At 43.6% G+C, this 20,099-nt stretch overlaps 1 protein-coding gene across 3 annotated transcripts in view; it reads left to right on the forward strand.

Moving 5' to 3' along the window:
• The first annotated feature begins 1,051 nt into the window (after nt 1-1,051).
• GANC (glucosidase alpha, neutral C) overlaps nt 1,052-20,099 on the forward strand; it is a 30,416-nt gene continuing 11,368 nt past the window's right edge. Inside the window, exons 1-15 of one of the 3 annotated variants that reach the window (XM_081211671.1) lie at nt 1,052-1,190; nt 2,178-2,240; nt 3,202-3,310; nt 7,453-7,580; nt 7,957-8,139; nt 8,290-8,338; nt 8,626-8,695; nt 9,205-9,301; nt 12,031-12,211; nt 12,452-12,602; nt 13,428-13,666; nt 15,226-15,352; nt 16,487-16,566; nt 18,657-18,800; nt 19,360-19,456. In XM_081211671.1, coding sequence (XP_081067797.1) covers nt 1,162-1,190; nt 2,178-2,240; nt 3,202-3,310; nt 7,453-7,580; nt 7,957-8,139; nt 8,290-8,338; nt 8,626-8,695; nt 9,205-9,301; nt 12,031-12,211; nt 12,452-12,602; nt 13,428-13,666; nt 15,226-15,352; nt 16,487-16,566; nt 18,657-18,800; nt 19,360-19,456 — 1,747 coding nt within the window. In that variant the 5' untranslated portion in view covers nt 1,052-1,161. Of the gene's footprint in view, nt 1,191-2,177; nt 2,250-3,201; nt 3,311-7,452; nt 7,581-7,956; nt 8,140-8,289; nt 8,339-8,625; nt 8,696-9,204; nt 9,302-12,030; nt 12,212-12,451; nt 12,603-13,427; nt 13,667-15,225; nt 15,353-16,486; nt 16,567-18,656; nt 18,801-19,359; nt 19,457-20,099 lie in introns of all 3 variants that reach the window. The other 2 variants (XM_081211672.1, XM_081211673.1) reach the window with 2 other exon arrangements.

The raw sequence follows: 20,099 nt of genomic DNA on the forward strand, positions 1-20,099 counted from the left end.
GACGTCATGGCCGCGGTCATGCTTCGGACGTGAGGTGAGGTAGAAGCTGAAAAAAGAGCAAGCTGAGAAGGCAGAGAGTCCAAGCAATGTTTGATTTCTGTTTGAATAGGCTGCGGGCTATGTGGGAAGCATGGTCTTCTTGGGATGTTAATGTGTCAAACTCCTCCATCGTTGGTTCAGGCTGAGATATATATATATACACATGTAAATAATTTTTTTTAAATCCTTCCAGTAGCACCTTAGAGACCAACTAAGTTATTGGTATGAGCTTTCGTGTGCATGCACACTTCTTTAGATACACTGAAAGAGAAGTCACCAGACCCTTATACATAGTGGGAGGGTGAGGAGGGGTAAATAAACCATCTTTCAGAAAGACACCACAGTCTCTGCTGCCTATACCTTACTCCAAAGGAAGCACGGACCCTGGGGGTATCACACTGCTTGGAGATTGGGTTGCTGCGCAACAATATGATTATTAACCTGAGTTATTAATTCCACTCGCACCTGACACCTTGCAAAATTTCATTTGAGTCAGAGTTCATGATAAACTCTTTACGGGTACAGGTGATTAATGGGGGGGGGTCTGCTTAGATGAGTGACTTTCTCTCACCTGCCTTTGTACATCATGTTTGTGTCTTGCCTTTCCTGAAGAAGCAGGTGAAATGAAATATAGGGCATGTGATCATTAGCTATATTAAATTCTGAAATAATATGTCTAAATAAGCCTACTAAATCACAACAGTGCGATCCTATCCATTTTTATTGGAAGTGTATCACAGTCAGTCCAATAAGCATGCAAAGAATCTCATCCAAAAACCCCACGTGTACTCTCGAAGAATCTTGCTTCAAATGCAGCAAGAAGTTGTGTATCTACTGACAAAGATATTAATATGCAACACGAAGAGCTGAGTGTATTGATTAGAAGACAGGGAGCCAATTTTAGCTGTCTAGACACTGCAAATATCAAACCTCTTGCATCCTCCTTCCATACCACTTCGCGAAGATATCCGGTGGGCCGGACTACGAGAAACAAAAACTCCATTTCCCAGCATGCTGTGGGAGAGTGAAACCAAAACTCTCCATTGGTTGGGGGCTTTTCTCCGCTTCTAGCCGGCAGCGACGGTAGTGATTATTCAAAAATAGCTCCGGGAGTGGGATATCATGGCATCAAGTAGCCAGGAAGAAGTAAGGTAAAATGCCATATGATTCTGTAGTAGTTGTTTAGGAAACCTAAGTTGAAATCATAGTGCATGCTTCTAAAGAGAAAAATTTGCTCTTAACCCACCTTTAAGTTAACTTGTTTTCTGACGTAGATACAGCTGGTAACATGTGAGTGGTAACATGCAGCGATAGATAATGAAGTGTTATACTGTAATCAGTGCTTTTTTTCTAAGGGTACACGTACCCCTAAACATTTTGTGAATTTAAGTTGGGCATCATTGAGAGGCAGTATTTCAATATGAGTAGGAAAATGAGAGTACCCCTAAACATTTCTTTAGAAAAAAAAAGTACTGGTTATAATTGTAAGAGAGTATTTACACAAGTAAATGAAAAATTAAGAATAAGTGAAAGAAACAGCTAGAAGCTCATATTTAATAACTGCCTGATAACAAGTGATTCCAGTGTCACAGAAAAGAAAAGCAACAGTTTCTTATACCAAAATATTGCTAGCAGGCTCCATTTATATAACATAGTAACTAGAAAACAGTGACTAGAGGCTACTTTTGCACAGCACACCCTTTATAATGGACAATCTGAGGTCGCTTCTAGATGACCTGTTTATTATGATTTATCGATTTATCCTGATTTGTCCACACAAAGTTTGCAGGAAGATTATACATTGTCAGCTGTTCAGTATGCATTCATTTGGATATTTTGTGCAAAGGTTAGATCAAGCCATTGCTACCCCAGACTTTCCAATGGCTTTTCCCAGCACTTGCCTAAGCACAAAAAGTCTTTTTGTTGTTCTTGTTGTTGCACTGCAGTGCCAACTTCACTTTAATTGCACAACCTGAAGTTGCTGGTATGGAATTGAATTCCACCCAGAAAAACATCAACCATCTGAGTTTATGCTACCATGCACCCTGAGTTTATGCTAACATGGTCACCATGAGAGGGATGCTTATTCATTTTCTCAGTATCACCTTAAATTATACTGCATTAATTTTTTTTTCTAGTGTCGAAGAGGAGGCTGTGAGCAAAAGCAATTTTAAGACATGCAATCAAATTGCCTTCTACAGGTAAGGAATGTGAGTGTTTATCACTCTTAAAGGCACATGACTACTGTGCTAACACCACATTGCAAACCATAGCACTATGAAAACAGAGGGCTAGATTCAGTTATCCTGGTGCTCTAGGAAAAGCCAGGGAAGGGCTCCAGCTAGCTTAATATCACCTTCCCTCCCATTCTCCCTGCCCCCATACACCCTCGCACTACCCCCAAATCTGTACAGGGGTGAAGAAATGGGATTATTTCATCATCTGGGAAGCAGAAATGCTTGCGCTAACAGAACTACAGTGGTACCTCAGGTTAAGAACTTAATTCGTTCTGGAGGTCCGTTCTTAACCTGAAACTGTTCTTAACCTGAGGTACCACTTTAGCTAATGGGGCCTCCCACTGCCACCGCACAATTTCTGTTCTCATCCTGAAGCAGAGTTCTTAACCCGAGGTACTATTTCTGGATTGGTGGAGTCTGTAACCTGAAGCGTCTGTAACCCGAGGTACCACTGTACCAGAAGTGCATAACATTATATTCTTTCCAGAGTTCCAGGACATTGCACCAGTAAAACAGTACTGTTTGTTGGCATCAAAACTTCTTAAAAGATTTCCAGCATATCATAATGGAGAAAATACTGCATGCAATGGTCACACCGCTAAGTATTTTTAAAAATCACGAATAGAGTTGGTTTTGTAAATAGTGAGATGTGCTTTGCTGCGGAAAGCTGTACCAGAGAATTGAATAGCATTTTCAGTTTTCAGGTTAGGATGATATATATTAACATATATATGGAAAACCCTAAGTAGATAGTTGATTCCCACTGTTACTAGTTCATGAAGCTCTGAAAACATGTAAATCTGGGCAGCAATACTGTTTAAGCCGTTTTGGAATCAATGCGGTTTAAGTAGCCTAATAGTGAGCAGAATTGCACCCTGGATCATTAAATAAGTAATTTGATTGTGCTCTCTTCTTTATCCTTTAGGCGTCAGAAACGTTTATGTCCTGGGAAGTCCTTATACCGAGCATTGCTGGATACAGTGGAATTATCCCACAGCCGTGTCAAATTCCAAATAGTCAGTGAAGAATGCAAGGTTGGCATACAGTCTGAATGTCACTGATAAAGAAAAAAAATGAACACTTTACAATAGATTATTGCTTATGTAATATTGTACTGATAATATTTACCCAGGTAATATTCATTTTCTTAGATAATGTTTACTCAGATATTTACTGATGATATCCAGGGACGCGGACTTAGAAAAAATATTGGGGGGGCCCAGGAAAGCTCATGAATAATAAATAAGCTCATGAATATGCAAATAAAGTGGCTCCGGCCCTAAATAGGGCAAGCCACGCCCCCCAGCCAGCCGATTGGCTGGCTGGGAGGTGTGGCCAGTCGGGATTCCCCTGTTCTCGCGGGATTTCCGGCCGGGGCTCTCCGATTAGGGCGCGCGGCTGGCTGGCTGGCGAAGGAGCAGGTGGGGAGGAGGCGGGGGACGGCGGCGGCGCTCTGCTGGAAGGGCGCCCGCCCGAGATTATTGGGGGGGCTGAGCCCCCCCCAAAAAATTTTTGAGGGGGCTCGAGCCCCCTCAAGCCCCATGGAGTCGGCGCCTATGATGATATCTCAGGTAATATTTACTCAGTTTTGAGATTCTTGCATGCCCAGGGAACTACCGATCTCTTGTGCAAGTGAGAAGTTAAAGCTTTACTTCCTTTTTTTTTAATTTTTATTGGGTTTTCCGCTTTTATAAAGACAATACGAACAATAACACAAGACACAAACATGTATAAATTCAGCAGATCCTCTTCTCATAACCTTGTTCCCTGACTTCCCCCCACCCCCCCTCATGCATCCCAATTCCCAAGATTATATCAGCAAGTTGGTATTTCTCCTCTTAACCATCTTATTCATTTTGTTGCCTCTTTTCTAATAAAAAAATTTGATTTTCCTAAGTTGGACTCTCCTCTTCCCTCCCTCCCATCCCCGGTTTTTGTCCCTTCCCAATAAAAATCCAAAGTCAAGATTCTCAGCCTGGGTTCCTCACGTCCGAGGCTTTCAAGTCCCTTTCAGTCCCTCTCCGCCGGTCTCGTTGGTAGTCCTTTATGTCAATCGTCGAGTCTGGAAAAGGATCTTTCACCATCAAAACATATTCTCTTCCCACAAGGAGATTTGAAAGCAACTGCTGGAGTGTTTCCACAAAGCCTGTATCCTCAAAGTCAAAGTCCAAATGGAGGCCCCAATCATATTTCTTTATTTTAAGTTCCTGTACATATTGTCCCAGAACCTCCTCCTTCTTCTTCTGCATCTTTCGCAGACTTGTGGTAGATGTGTTCCCAGAGTCTCCTTGCTTGTGTTCCACAGATGTCAGCTTTTGGTTGTTGCTTCCCAAGGTTACTTTCTCTTTTTCTTGTTTAGTCTCTTCCACCTCTGTAGACATTGTTTCCCATTCAGCTGTGGATTCTTTCTCATTCAGGTCCTCAGTACAAACAGCAGAGTTGCCTGTTCCCAAGGTCATAATGTTAAGTTGTTTATTCATGGCTAAGCTCTGCTCTTGTAAGGTTCCCACCAATTGAAACATCCTTTCGATTTCCACTAGTAACTTTCCATCCACAGCCATTGTATCCATTGTAGTTTCACAGAATTCCCCCTAGAGGGAATCTGGTTACTTATTAGTCTTTTCTCCAACAGTCCTTTAGCTTGTTATTGTTACTTTGTTTCCAACAATTTTAACTCAATTATAACTCGTCTTATTCCAGAGGGATCTTAAATAGTGATTTTTCCGCTTTAAACTGCCCGTTTGACAGCTTTGACAGCTGTCAAACTCCGCAGCTCTTACACAGGCACAAAGGCAGGACGTTCCCGAGCCCGGGAGGGGGGGGGGTTGTTCAAAACATAAAGAGGGTCTCCAAAACTCCACTCTCCAGCACAAAATTTCCTTTAACTAAATCTTGAAAGTTAGTGTCCTTTTTAACTCACCCCACCAAGGGTAGGCTCTCCAGCTTAGCTCTTATGTCGTTGCTTGAATCGTCTGCAGGGGGGGGGTGCGGACTTCCTTTTAGCACACCCCCCGGTCGTCTCCAATTCAGGGAAAAAAATTTTAAAGTCCCAATCCGTCTTACTCACAGGTAATTCTTTCAGTCCAAATTTTCAAGGAAGCAAGTCAGCGCTTTTCAGCCATGGCACACGGCTTCGCTCCGCCGGGGTAGCGGTTTACTCTCAGCACCATGCCACTCTCCGTATCCTCTCCGTAGCCACTCTCCGTATCCTCTCCGTAGCCTTTAAAAAGGCTCTTCGTGAATCGGGGAGGGCGCTTAAGGTGCCCACCGAGTCACCAGGTCCTCAGGCATCCGCGCCTGAGGTTTTTGAGGGTCCCCGCGTCGCCGTCGCGGCCGGACCCGTCCCCAGCGGAGCCGATTCCCTCCGGAGCTCGGAGGGAATCCGCCATTAGCTGTCCGCGCCAACCCGGATATCTCAGGCTGGCTGGCGAAGGAGCAGGTGGGGAGGAGGCGGGGGACGGCGGCGGCGCTCTGCTGGAAGGGCGCCCGCTCGAGATTATTGGGGGGGCTGAGCCCCCCAAAAAAATTTTTTGAGGGGGCTCGAGCCCCCTCAAGCCCCATGGAGTCGGCGCCTATGATGATATCTCAGGTAATATTTACTCAGTTTTGAGATTCTTGCATGCCCAGGGAACTACCGATCTCTTGTGCAAGTGAGAAGTTAAAGCTTTACTTCCACAGCTACTTAATTTTACTCTGAGATCCTCTTAAGAAGTGGGTTCGTTTATTTGTTAAACCAATTTGTCTCCTAGCTTTCCAAAGTTTGTTACTGAAATTGATAAAAAAATAGTTTAAAATGTTAAAACATTGATTAAAAAAACCCTATAAACCACAAATAATTGAAATAAAAGACACAGGGTGGGGCCCAGTTGGTACCCTTGGGCTGGATTCAACTAAATAGTTGTGCCAGCGGGGGCCTGCGCAAGTCCCATTATCTCAGTGGGGCCTCTCCCCTTCCCCTCCTCCCATGTACCACCCAGATCAGCTGGTGGGGCAGAAGAAGCCCCAGAATAACACATGGGAGGAAGAGAGGAGGGATGGTTCCATCAGGCAAACAGAAATGCTTGCACTCTTTATCACTACTTTAAATTCTGCTTACCGAAAAGGAGGTGGGGCCATTTTTGAAGATTCCCTTCGCTTCTGCAGTCTCCCATGGCACTCACCACCCTGACTTGGTGAGTCCCGCAACTCATTGGAGCTTAGCTGCAGTGGGGACAGTAAATGTTTTCCCTCCTATTCCAAGAGCAGATGCTTCCACTGTATTGGAGCGTCACCAATTGGATTCCACCGATAGCAATTTTGATGCATCCCCTATATTAACATTTCCTTTTCAGCACATTAACCCACAGTGGTGCTGCTGTAAAAAAACGTCAGTTGAGGTAAGGCATCAAGATTGTGTTTTTCAAATGGATCAAGTCCAAATACTCTTAACATTATTATTATAATTATTATTTTAAAGAACAGGACCTGGTACAGATGCAACCTTCCTAAACATGGTTATGGGATTGGGATCATCCTGTGGGTTTAACTGCTCCTTCTCTCTCTCTGGCACATTAATGCTCCTCTCTCCATCCTTTTTGGAACTAACCATATTACAGTACTACCTTCAACAGGGTAAATGCTACCTGTGGATAGCTTTGAAGCAGTCTAACTATGGTTAGACATTAGTTTGCAAACTCTGGCTTAATCTACCGGTAACTACGATTAAGCAACATCAGTGATGCACATGATCTCCCAGCTTCTTGACAAGTATACAATTAATCAGTTATCTCAGATCAGTCATCTATTTCTTACTCAAAAGCAATAATGCTAAAGTGTGAGAATTATTAATAACTATTTTCTACCCTGCTTTGCCATCACATACTCAAAACAACCCACAAATAAGATACTAAAGCAAATATAGAATGAATTAAAAACAATGTAAACATTAAAATATTCTTCAAAAGTCTGTGGTTGGTTTGGACTTCCATTTTTATATGCTTTATCTTTGCTGCTGTGCAAACAGATGCATGCAAGAGGGGATTAAATGCTTTTATTTCTAGTGACCCAAAACATACCAGGAGAAACTCTTTCCACCATGGCTTTCCCCCCTATTATGGTAACTGTAGATAAATGAATCAATGTGATTCGTCAGCTGCATGAATATCCTAATTGTTACTCTTTTTCTACTTATCCCCAGGAACCTCTTTTAGTAGAAATTTCTGAAATAGAGGGTAATATTTTCAGGCTTAAAATTAATGAGAAAGAGCCATTCAAACCAAGATATGAAGTCCCTGATGTTCTCGTTAAAGAACCTGTCTGCCTCAGGTAAGTGATGAAGCAGAATTTGCTAAATAAGATGGAATCTGAGGACACATGTATGTGATTTGGGCTGTAATCCGTGGGGTTTATTTCTGAGTAGACATGTATAAGATTGTGCTATATTTTCAGTGACATCATAACTTGAGTTACCTCAAAATCCAAGGGTGGGTTGTTGCTCCACTCACTCTTGCATATAATGTGTAGATCTATATGGCCAGAAATGCATTTAAGTGTGAAAAAGTCGTTTATGACCTGGGAATGAAATTAGAAGTTGATGTTTTTTGTTCAACTAGAATTATCAGTTTCTTAATTTGCAGCTGTTTGCATTTGGGAGCAAGCTTTCAAAGGTTTTATCTGTGACTGCTATTTTCCCATTTTCCAGTCTAACAGTATTGCAGAAAGATGGAGACAAACTTGTGTTGGCTTGTGACAATGAAGACCAGCAACTTCACATCACTGCAAATCCTTTTCAGATACAGTTTGTTTGCAAGGGTGAGATTGTATGGAGTACAAACTCAAATGGCCTGCTGTATTTTGAGCACCTCCAGCCAGCCCTGCAAAGCAGGTATGATATGTCACTGTCTCCGCAATCCAACTGGAGCTAAATTATCTTGGGATGCAGTCCTAAAACTCTTACTAGTACATATTTGTAGGCAAGTCTATATATACATATAAAAACTGATCACTCTTTTTTTTGGGGGGGGGCGTTAATTAGGAAATCTACATCACAAGAAGAGAAAGAAGGATCAGCTAATTCCTCTAAGGTAAACTAAGCTTTTATTTGTAGAGTTTTGCCTTATGGATTCTCCAAAAGACAAAACAGTCCTTCTAACTGGGAATAGTTAGTTTAGCATTGCTAATGAATTCAATAGGCTTTCTTCCAGGGTGGTGGAATTAGGACTGTGGCCTTAGTTGGCAGTTGGCCAGAGTCAGTAAAACTGCAACCCTAAACACTCTCTTGTGGGAGTAAGCCCCACTGAAATCCATGGATCTTAGAGCTGACATGAATACAATTGCCCTATAGCTTAGATTTGGATAATTTTTATCCAAGCAGGAAAATCAAGATGACTTGGGTCTCTGGGAAGAAAAATTTGGCAAATTTTCAGACATCAAAGCTAATGGTAAGTATAGTGTCTTTCAATTTTGCTTGTAATATCTGTAATATATGTATTCGTGTGTCATATGTCGACTGGATCACTTGCAAAAATAACCTGGCACTGTTTGTTCTGTAGTCATTTTTCCATAGCTAACATCTCCTCTGCTTGTTATACGCTGTGGTTCAGATTGTGTACATTTAGCTGCAGGGGCTGGAAATGGTGAGCACATATGTGCTAAACGCATTGGTCTTGTATACCTCTGTGATTTTTGAGTAAATCCAGTTTTAGCACCATCAGGATGTAAGCCACTAAGTGTGCATAAATATAGAGTAGGTGACAAAGAACCTCAGCAGAGGGCAGTTCCTGACAATTTTATGTGGCATGTGTTTCCAGAGTGGTTTTCTGACTTCATACTCTTTCTTATGCCATTTGTCAGGGATTATTGAGCTGTGATTCCTGAACTGCAGTGGGTTGGGATATTTGCATCCCTTTGCGTCCCTTCTGATTCTACAGTTCTATGATTCTTCTTACAGGTCCCAGCAGTATAGGCTTAGATTTTTCTTTACATGGATTTGAACATGCCTATGGAATACCTCAGCATGCAGAGACACTTCTCCTTAAAAACACCAGGTAATTTAACTATGTATGCATAAGACGCTGACAAAGGGCAGCTTTGCCCAAGTCTCTGGAATTCTCTCCCAAACTGAGATTACCCTCCTTGTTGAACTTCAGGCGCACAATTAAACCATTCTTCTTCCATTTTCCGTGCATTGGTTTTATGTATGCTGCTTAGAAATGTGAGTAATTAAGCGGTATTTTAATGTATTGAATAAAGAAATAAATGTACTGTATCTTACTCTCTCCTTTTCTCAGTTTTCTCCCTCCTCTTTCCCTTAAGAGTTCTGCTGCCTCCTTCAAACTTCAGGCCTCTGATTCTCTTGCCACTGCCTGCTCTGTTCTTTTTCTTTAGCCATCCAGGGTGCTTCCTGCTGGGGGCTTGATCCTGTGAATGGGTCATACAGATGTTGCAAGTGGGTCATTGGCAGCAAGTGGCAGCGGGACGGGGCATGCAGAATGGCATTTTGGTGTTGCATAGATGCCCGGTAAAATTGGCTTGCATGAGGAGCACCTGCCTCACAGTAAACACCCATCTGGAAGCAGCCTCTGCCTCTAGACCTTCCAACTCACGGCATGGAGCACTTTTTTTCTCCTTAAGCCCTATATGAGGCTTTCCTCAAGATGGAGTTTGAGGACACCTTTTTCCCCCTCTGCCACCTCCACCAATCAAATCTCTGCTACAGTGCCCATTGCTTTCTTATGCCGTGCTTCTTCTGCACCCTAATTTTCTTGCCTCCCAGGCCCTCATCTCAGGCAGCTTCCTAGTCCTCAACAGCATCAGTTCCATTTTTCTTCACACAGCTTCCCCTTTCCCAGGTCGTTCTCAGACATCCTGGAGTTTTTGTTTGGTTTTGGTTCTTGTTTTTTCAAAAAACAGAGAAGAGGATGTGGCTAATGGGTAGGCTATAAATGTAAAAAATGCTACTTTTTACTCACAGTAGCTGCATCCGCTAAAGAAACAGCTTTGTGTACAGTCGTACCTTGGGTCTCAAATGCCTTGGCTCCCAAACAAATTGCCTCTTGAATGATTAAAACCCGGAAGTGAGTGTTCCGGTTTTTGAAGGAATTTCGGAAGCCGAACATCCGGTGTGGCTTCCGATTGGCTGCAGGACGCTCCTGCAGCCAATGTGAAGCCTTGCCTTTGTTTTCAAATGGTTCCGGGAGTCGAACAGACTCCCGGAACGCATCTGTTCGAGAATCAAGGTATGACTGTATTAGCAATTTGTTACTGACCTTTTCAAGTAGTAACAACAACAGCAACAACACTAACAATTTTATTATTTATATGCTGCCCATCTGACTGGGTTGCCCCAGTGGTGTTGTTAGAACTTACCTAAACTTCTGTGTTACTGCATCAGCTCAGGCAGTGGCAGTGGAAGAGTACTAATGCGCAGGTAAATGATGGAAAGGGACGTCAACGGAGGAGCCCTCCTCCCCTGTAAAGCCTCATCAGTAGATCCTTGCACATGGCATTCATATCTCAGCAAAGATGCCTGAGAATGCAGAGTGAAAGCGGGGCAAGTTGAACTTGACCTTTCCTTTGTTTGATTAATTCTTTTCTTCCCTGAGAGCTCCACCCTAAGCAAATACATCTTTTGCCAAATACCTCATCTAGGAAAATAAAAAAGAAAAAAAACCAGTTCTGGGGACAGTTTTATTTGGTGCCTCATCCCACACCTGTTTTCACACCTTGCTCTATTGTTCCTTTCAGGATTGCTGTGGTGTTTTGTGCTCTGCTAGGTTGATAGTATGCAAATAAGCTAATAATAGGTACAGAGGTGTCTAGGGATACCTAGACCAGGAGAGATCAGTGGGTTGCAGTCCTAAGCATATTTATTACGAATTGGATTTCGCTGAACTCACCTCTGAGCAAACATGATTAGAGAGGGGCTGACAGCCTTAAACTGGAGCAGCAGTGATCTCACTGGGAGCCAGAATTGCATTCAGACAACTATAAAAAAAGAGCGACCGAGATTACAGTCTGTATTTATTCAAATCCCAGTTCTAATTGTCATTGTAGAATATGCAGAGTTTAAACAATACAGTATTCACCTCTGAAGTAACAGTGAGCTGAAGACTATGGTACAATCCTGTATATTTCTTTATTATTAGTATTGAAGGCTAGTTGATTCACAAGAAAAGTCCTTTGGGATTTAGTGCCAAAAGTGGGTGGAGTTTTCAGCATGGCTTTGCTGCCTGTCTGCTATCCCATCTCTCTCTTTTCTGGCAACCCCCCCCCCCAAAAAAAAAAAACCCCTCTCTTTTTGCCTTCCCCTCTTCATAGGATTTGATGATTTAGTGGCACCTCAGCTGTCTTGTTCTCCTCTGGGGCTGCAGTGATTGCTCCCTTACTTGCTTGTTCAGAATCAGGGTTTGGGGAAAGTGCTCTTGTTCCCTTTAAAGGTCCCTTACTACGTCACCTTGGGAAGCAAATGTGGACGTTCAGGGGCGTCCTCTGGGAATGTTGTTCCCCAGCAGCGTAGCTTGTGCTCACAGGGAAGAGCAGCATCACCTTCTGCATCCCAGCGCCTTGGAAGAGCCCCATCCCCCATCAAGTACAGTGTAATGCACTCCAGTTACAGCATAATAAACCATTTCTATGGACAGCTGCTTCCGCTGGTGCCGTTAGCAAGTATTAAATCTATAGCCATCGGTCTCTTGCATTGGACAAAAACAGAAGTAGCGTCTACCTCCAGCATCAGCAAAGTGCTCTGTGCAAACATCTTGTCTGTCTGTTCCAGCGATGGTGATGTCTACCGGCTGTATAACCTGGATGTCTTCGGATACAAAGTTCACAGCAAAATGGGCATTTATGGTGCAGTGCCCTTGCTCTTGGCTCACAAACCCAGCAGAACCGCTGGGATCTTCTGGCTGAATTCCTCAGAAACTCTGGTGGAGATTGCTACCAAAGCCGCAATGGAGGTGAGACCAGCGCTGGAATCTAGCTCCTGCATGGAAGTGCTTCTGTAGTGCATGGGGGTTAGTGTGACATTCTAGAGAACTCTGCAAGCAGTGCAGAATGGATGCTGAGTGGGCAGCCTCTCACCTCTGCTGGGGCACGAAAGGCGGAGTGATGACAGGCACCTTGAAACTCACCATGTGGGACCTCCATGTGTATCAAAACCCATACCGTTACCTTTTTCTGATTGCTTTGTTTGACAGGTTTTGTCCTCCAGAACTCCAGAAACTTCGAAGCAGAGAGTGCTTCCTCAAACTGATGTGCGCTGGATGTCGGAAAGTGGGATCATTGACACTTTCATCCTAATGGGGCCCCAACCCTTTGATATTTTTAAGCAGTATGCACAACTGACAGGTACTGTCTTACAATACAAATGCGGGTGAAACTCAAAAAATTTGAATATCGTGGAAAAGTTAATTTATTTCAGTAATTCAACTTAAAAGGTGAAACTAATATATGAGAGAGACTCATTACATGCAAAGCGAGATATGTCAAGTCTTTATTTGTTATAATTGTGATGATTTTTTGAGTTTCACCTGTACATCCTGAAACTGCTTTAAGTGGCAAGAATAAACATTAAGGTGGCACACCCAGCTTGTGTATGTAAGAGGGAGAGAGAGATCTATTTCTAAGCAGTTAAAGATATAGAACCATTGTAACAGAGTCGGGGGGGGGCAGAGAGAGAGAGAGAGAAGCAGCAGTAGCAGTTCACTACCGAGTTCATTCCCCCATCTGTCTGCATCTACCACATCTGTGTCACAGCTTCAGCTTCACTGACAAGCCACTCACCAAAAAGGAACATCTCCCCACCCCTGTATTTTGTTTCTGTCTCACCTTTCACATATCGTGGAACTCAGGACAGTGTTATGCAGGCCCAGATCTGCTTAGCTGCAGCAAGGAGGACATACCATGTGCCTTCAGGATGTAGCCTCTGGCAGGTGGGCAAATAACTGCTCACAAAGCTACATTAGCAGCCCGAAGCACTTTCTAGTTTCAAAGTAAGGAAAAGGATTCTGTGCTGCTTTCATTACAACGAGACTCTTCTTGTACACTTTTAATGCCTCTAGTGCAGCTGAGAAAGTTCAAGCAAAAATAAATATTTAGCACTTAATTGTGACTTTGGTTTTAATTTGGATGATAGCATTGTTTTCCCTTTCTCCCTTTTTTTGCTGTTGCTAGGCACTCAAGCCCTGCCCCCACTCTTCTCCCTTGGCTACCACCAGTGCCGCTGGAATTACGAAGACGAGGACGACGTGGAAGGGGTAGATGCAGGTTTCGATATGCATGACATCCCATATGACGTCATATGGCTTGACATCGAGCACACAGATGGCAAGCGGTACTTCACATGGAACAAGGAGAAGTTTGGCAATCCCGAGAGGATGCAGAAGCAGATACTCATGAAGAAAAAGCGCAAGGTGAGTAACGTAGAGAAAGTAGGGAGAAAAAATTTGTTTGGAGGTCTGCAGCTCTTGTGGCCTTCATGTGCAGCAGGCAGACCCAGTCCGCCCCTGAGGTGGAGGATCAAGCGCTCACTTCAGATGGTGTAAGTGAAAAAGGCAGTGCTCCACCTTCCTGACCACTTCCACTGCTGTGAGGGTGGCATTCTGGCATGTGGCATTGCTGCTTGTCTGCCCTACCCTATACTCCACAGAAGCCAAGCAGTAAGGCTTCCAGGAGCACCCCAGCTCCTGCCAAGTTTGGCAAGAGCCAGGGTGGGCAGGAAAGGAGACAGCAACTCCCATTTCACCTCAGGTGGTGAAACAGGGCGGGCCGCCCCTGATCCATTCACATCTATAATTTAAAAACAAATCCTTTGGTTTGGATGCAAAGTTGCTATTCTGTGAACAAAAACATAAGGGGGGGCTATGGTATACAGCACAGTTATTATATGTGTGGTGGGGCAAATCCACTCTCGCCACACTGCCGTCATTGCTGCTTACCTGGACAGGGGCCCTCAAGGTCACGTTTGCAGGGCAGTGCTATTGGTGCAACTTTGGGCCTCTGACCACACTACCTGCCCCAGTCCCATGCAGGTAAGTAGCATTGGTGTTGGTAAGGGGGAAACAGTTCTGTGGCTCCACACCACACCATTATGGCTCAGAATATTTGTGCCGTCTCCATGTTAAGGTTATTCTACAAGCTAAAATCAAGTACTTCCAATGGTCGTAAAGGTAAAGGGACCCCTAACCATTAGGTCCAGTCGTGACCGACTCTGGGGTTGCGGCGCTCATCTCGCTTTATTGGCCGAGGGAGCCGGTGTTTGTCCACAGACAGCTTCCGGGTCATGTGGCCAGCTTGACTAAGCCGCTTCTGGCAAACCAGAGCAGTGACAGAAACGCCGTTTACCTTCCCGCTGGAGCAGTACCTATTTATCTACTTGACCTTTGACGTGCTTTCGAACTGCTAGGTTGGCAGGAGCCGGGACCGAGCAATGGGAGCTCACCCCGTCGCGGGGATTCAAACCGCCGACCTTCTGATCAGCATGTCCTAGGCTCTGTGGTTTAACCCACAGTGCCACCCGCATCCCCTCCAATGGTCTTAGCCATTTGCAAAGCCTAGGTGCCCCATGAGATCGTTAGAGCCTTCCAGCAGCACATTTGAATTAATACTAAACTTGCTGTAGCACATTAAACAATCAACAGTTCTGAAATGCCAGGAGAAAGTGGGAGGCAGTGCCATCTATCATCAGCTGCCATTTGGGCAGGATTCCCAGAGAGAGAGGGAGAGAAATGAAGACCATCTCAGGGCTTGTTCCAGCTGGGCATTCTCCACTCCTCCCCACTCCAGATAGAGTGATATACCTTCAACTGTCCTGGTGACTTTTTAATACATTGATACTGTCTGTTGCATTTTTAAAAATATGTAATTTAACGTTGCCTGTAAGCCACCTTGGACCAATTTGTATTCTGAAAGACAGGATGTAAATAATGGTAATCCATACATGATAATATTGTGCCGTCTCTCATGTTGGCAGCTGGTCGTCATTCTGGACCCCCATATTAAAGTTGATCCTCTGTATACCATATACTCACAAGCAAAAGAAAGAGGTTACTTTGTAAAAGACCGTAAAGGCAAAGATTTCGAGGGTATCTGTTGGCCAGGTAATAAAGCCCCTCCTTTACTTTTACAAATCTGATAACTGACATTTGTGGGTGTTAAAACTTATTTCTATTTATTAACAAATTTTATTCTGTACATTAATTGTGTGTGTGATATTGTCTTTCTATTCTCCTTTTTCAAACCTGTGTTGAAAACTTAATGTGATATATAATTCCTTTTTTAAAAGGGTTAAAATGGTTTCTCTATGGTCAGAAGTTCGAAGAAAATAAAAAAATGACTTCTACTCCTCACTGACATTTTTTTAAAAAAGCTCTTGATTCTTAATTTCCTCAATACCTCTAAATTTCTTTAAACAGGTATTGCTACCAGGTGTCAGTCATCTGGATCCAAGAGACCCTATGTCTCTATTTACTGATCATGGCAAGGCAATGATGGCAACGGCTTCAACATTCTAAGACTAGGAGCTGCTTCCTCTGCTCACTCACCTCACCAGCCCTTTGCCTCACCTGACAAAGTCTCCTTTACACCTCAACCCCCCCTCCCTTATCTACCCACAGCTCACCCAGGCCTCTCCTGTCTCAAGCCCAACTCTCTTTTAAAGGAGGGAGCAGGCAGTTCACAGGGCAGCTATGTGAAGGACCTCCCCACCACCACCATTAAACAGCTTGCCTGGGAGGGCATGATGACACCTTACATTTTTATTATATGTATAGGAAGGTATAGACATTTGGCCTGTAAGCATGATGACCCTTGCCCAACAACAAGACTAACATTGCAGAGTGTGCACAGAGGGTAATATAGTGAACTCTTCCAGTCTCCACAGCTGGAAGTTAAATAGACAAACTACAGGTGATATTAAATAAAAAATAGCACCAGCTGGGTTGGTGGCTGATAATTATCAGGATTGCAGCAGGCAAGGATTGGAAATTAAATCCTTTCCTCCTATGCTGTGGTTCTGAGGAAAAATCTCTTATATGAAGCTAGTATTTGCTGGGGGCAGGTGTATGTAAAAACCCTCTTTGTTGTATTGTTGTATTTGTTTGGATATTAGTAGGAGATTTTAGCATTGTATTTGTCAACCACAGCATGAAGGCCATATGTTATTTATTTAAATCTTTATATGCCGCCATCCAGACTCAAGTCCTGCAAATGTCATAATTTCCTCACACCTGCAGGTCTCTCATCTTACCCGGATTTCACCAATCCTGAAGTCCGAGAATGGTATGCAGATCAATTTGCCTTCAGCGCATATAAGGTTTGTGTTCTTTTCTCATGACCCTGTGTGGCAGGATCCTTGGCAGAAAAACCAAGCTCTTAAAAAGTAAGAAACAGGGACTTTCATTTGATGACCGAGGAAGAGGATTGATCCAAAATATACTAAGATAAGCGAAGGTTTCCACACAGTCGTTTCTGCATATGACACCAAAGGGACAACTTGGCTCATGCAAGTTCCATTGGAGAACTGTAGCGTCTAACCAATTCCAAATCCTTTTGTGTTGAACGTGATAGGGGAATTTTACCATTTGGGATGCTAACCTGGAAGGAAACTTGCTAGTGTTGTGCATGTTCTTCATTCATTCTGGTCCCAGTTGCCCAAGGGTGCCCAAGAAAGAAGAAAAGAACCCTATAAGCATTTTGCTTAGAAACCTCTAAAGAAGCCAGCAGCTGATGAAAAATGTAGGGTTGCCACTGTCAAAAGCAAATGTCAAAGCAAATATCTGAGATATACTCATTGTATACAGTGGTGCTGCCAAAACTCAAAATTACGCAGTTCTCAGGTTGAATCTATTAAGAGTTTATAAATAGGTACCAAGACCAGTTTTCATAGATACTTAAGAGATTTAAAAATAACAGAGAAGCTTTATCTGAGCTTTTATCATGGGATTAGAATTTTAACAAGCTAATTATATTGCTGGTGGGATTAGTTTTCCCACCATTAATTCTAATGGGTAGATAAAAAGGTAAAGGGACCCCTGACCATTAGGTCCAGTCGTGGCCAACTCTGGGGTTGCAGCACTCATCTCACTTTATTGGCCGAGGGAGCTTCCGGGTCATGTGGCCAGCATGACTAAGCCACTTTTGGCGAACCAGAGCAGCGCACGGAAACGCCGTTTACCTTCCCGCCGGAGCGGTACCTATTTATCTACTTGCACTTTGACGTGCTTTCGAACTGCTAGGTTGGCGGGAGCAGGGACCGAGCAGGGATTCAAACCACCGACCTTCTGATCGGCAAGTCCTAGGCTCTGTGGTTTAACCCACAGCGCCACCCGCATCCCTATGGGTATCCCTAATCTATCCCTAATGGGTAGATAGATCCCACCTATTCTTGAAGCCCATAAGAGTCCAAGAGAAGCTTCTCTGACAACTGCTTTTATTTATTATTTATACCCCACCCATCTGGCTGGGCCTCCCCAGCCACTCTGGGCAGCTTCCAAAAGAATATTAAAATACTGTGATACATCAAACATTAAAAGCTTCCCTAAACAGGGCTGCCTTCAGATGTCTTCTAAAAGTCTGGTAGTTGTTGTTCTCTTTGACATCTGGTGGGAGGGCGTTCCACATGAAGGGCGCCACTACCGAGAAGGCCCTCTGCCTAGTTCCCTGTAACTTGGCTTCTCGCAGTGAGGGAACTGCTAGAAGGCCCTCGGTGCTGGACCTCAGTGTCCGGGTAGAACGATGGGGGTGGAGATGCTCCTTCAGGTATACTGGACCAAGGCCATTTAGGGCTTTAAAGGTCAGCACCAACATTTTGAATTGTGCTCGGAAACATACTGGGAGCCAATGTAGTTCTTTCAAGACCGGTGTTATATGGTCTCGGCGGCCGCTCCCAGTCACCAGTCTGGCTGCTGCGTTCTGGATTAGTTGTAGTTTCCGGGTCACCTTCAAAGGTAGCCCCACGTAGAGCGCATTGCAGTAGTCCAAGTGGGAGATAACCAGAGCATGCACCACTCTGGCGAGGCAGTCTGCAGGCAGATAGGGTCTCAGCCTGCATACCAGATGGAGCTGGTACACAGCTGCCCTGGACACGGATTTAACCTGTGCCTCCATGGACAGCTGTGAGTCCAAAATGACTCCCAGGCTGCGCACCTGGTCCTTCAGGGGCACAGTTACCCCATTCAGGACCAGGGAATCCTCCACACCTGCCCGCCTCCTGTCCCCCAGAAACAGTACTTCTGTCTTATCAGGATTCAATCTCAATCTGTTAGCCGCCATCCATCCTCCTTAGAGTAGTCTGCTTTACATTTTTGAGAGCTTTGTAAGCATGTGTATACCTACCCAGACTCTGTGTGTGTGCGTTAATTGTGGATTAAACCAACAGCTTTTATGTAATTAAAATGTTGATAGGGTTCTTCTGAAATCCTTTTTGCCTGGAATGATATGAATGAGCCCTCAGTCTTCAGAGGAGTAGAGCTAACCATGCAGAAGGATGCTGTCCATTATGGCAAATGGGAACATCGAGAAGTCCATAATCTCTATGGTTTCTACCAGGTATGGCCTTTGCAGGTGAACAGTTTCAATTCCAATCCTCATGCTACTAATTTGTGATGATTAATTATTGTTATTGTATATTTTACATTTTAACTCTTCTTAATTAAGAATAACAAAAGCATACCATTAAATGATAGTTACAGTAATTTATCGTGGCTTCAACAAGAAGTATGTCTCAGAATTGTCTTATACTTTGCCTTGTACTAGTCTAAGACTGTACAAAACAGATCATTCAAAAACAGATCATTCTTTTCTGTATTCCTTCCATGTTTAAATTCATCTGTTTACTTTTAGAAACAATGCCTCATACTGTCAATAACCCTTCCTGTATGAAGATCGTGTGTTTAAAAAATGAGTCTTGCCAGCTCCTGTTCTTTCCTGTATAAGCCACAGGGCGATTGATTCATGTCAGCCTTCTCTGTTGCTGTTTTAAGGTGTTCTATCTGGCTCTTCTCAGTCCAGAAATGCTGTTGTATTTTTACTGTTCCTGGCCTTCTCTCTGTAGTAGAGTTATAACAGCTGTGTTAAAGCAGACATGTTTCCCTCTGGTGTGTTTCAGCAAATGGCAACTGCAGAAGGACTGATCAGACGAAGTGGGGGGCTGGAGAGGCCTTTTGTTCTCACACGCTCGTTCTTTGCTGGCTCACAAAAGTATGGTAAGCATAGAATAAGGAAGAATGGTGATTAACACGACTTAGCTCCCCTTTTCAAGCATCCTCTTCAAACATCAATTAAATCCCCACACAACCATCAAACTCACTGAGTTATTTTGGGCTAGTCACCATCTCAACCAGCCCTATCTCACAGTTCACAGGCTTGTTGTGAAGCTAAAATGGGGGGGAAGGGACAATCGTGTGCCACCAAGAGCTCATTGGGGAAAGGGCAGGATGAAAATGTAAGGAATGAATGAATAATCTTTAAACTTTGCTTCCCCTGTAACCAGGCTAACCTCAAATATAGTCTTGTTTTATAATCAGGTGTGTGAGAGAGAGACAAGTTCCCCAAACGTACAGAAAATTCTCAGATGTCTGAGGGTGCGGGGGGAAATGCAGAAAACCCTTTGTATCATCTAACAAGTCTAAATAATCATATTCTAACAAGTCTAAATAATCATATTCTGTAACAATCTAAAACATTTCTTATGAATGAAACTTTCTTCTAAGTCTTGATTGAAACTTACTAGGTGTGTCTTGGGAGCAAATAACATTCTTCTGAGGACAAGATTCTCTTGAGGTTCCTCACAATACTATTCTCCTGAGGGACGTTGGCGGAATTCATTTTATATCTTTGCACAAGGAT

Source organism: Podarcis bocagei (genome assembly GCF_964188305.1).
Source record: "Podarcis bocagei genome assembly, chromosome: 1".
NCBI classification, from domain to species: Eukaryota; Metazoa; Chordata; class Lepidosauria; order Squamata; family Lacertidae; genus Podarcis; species Podarcis bocagei.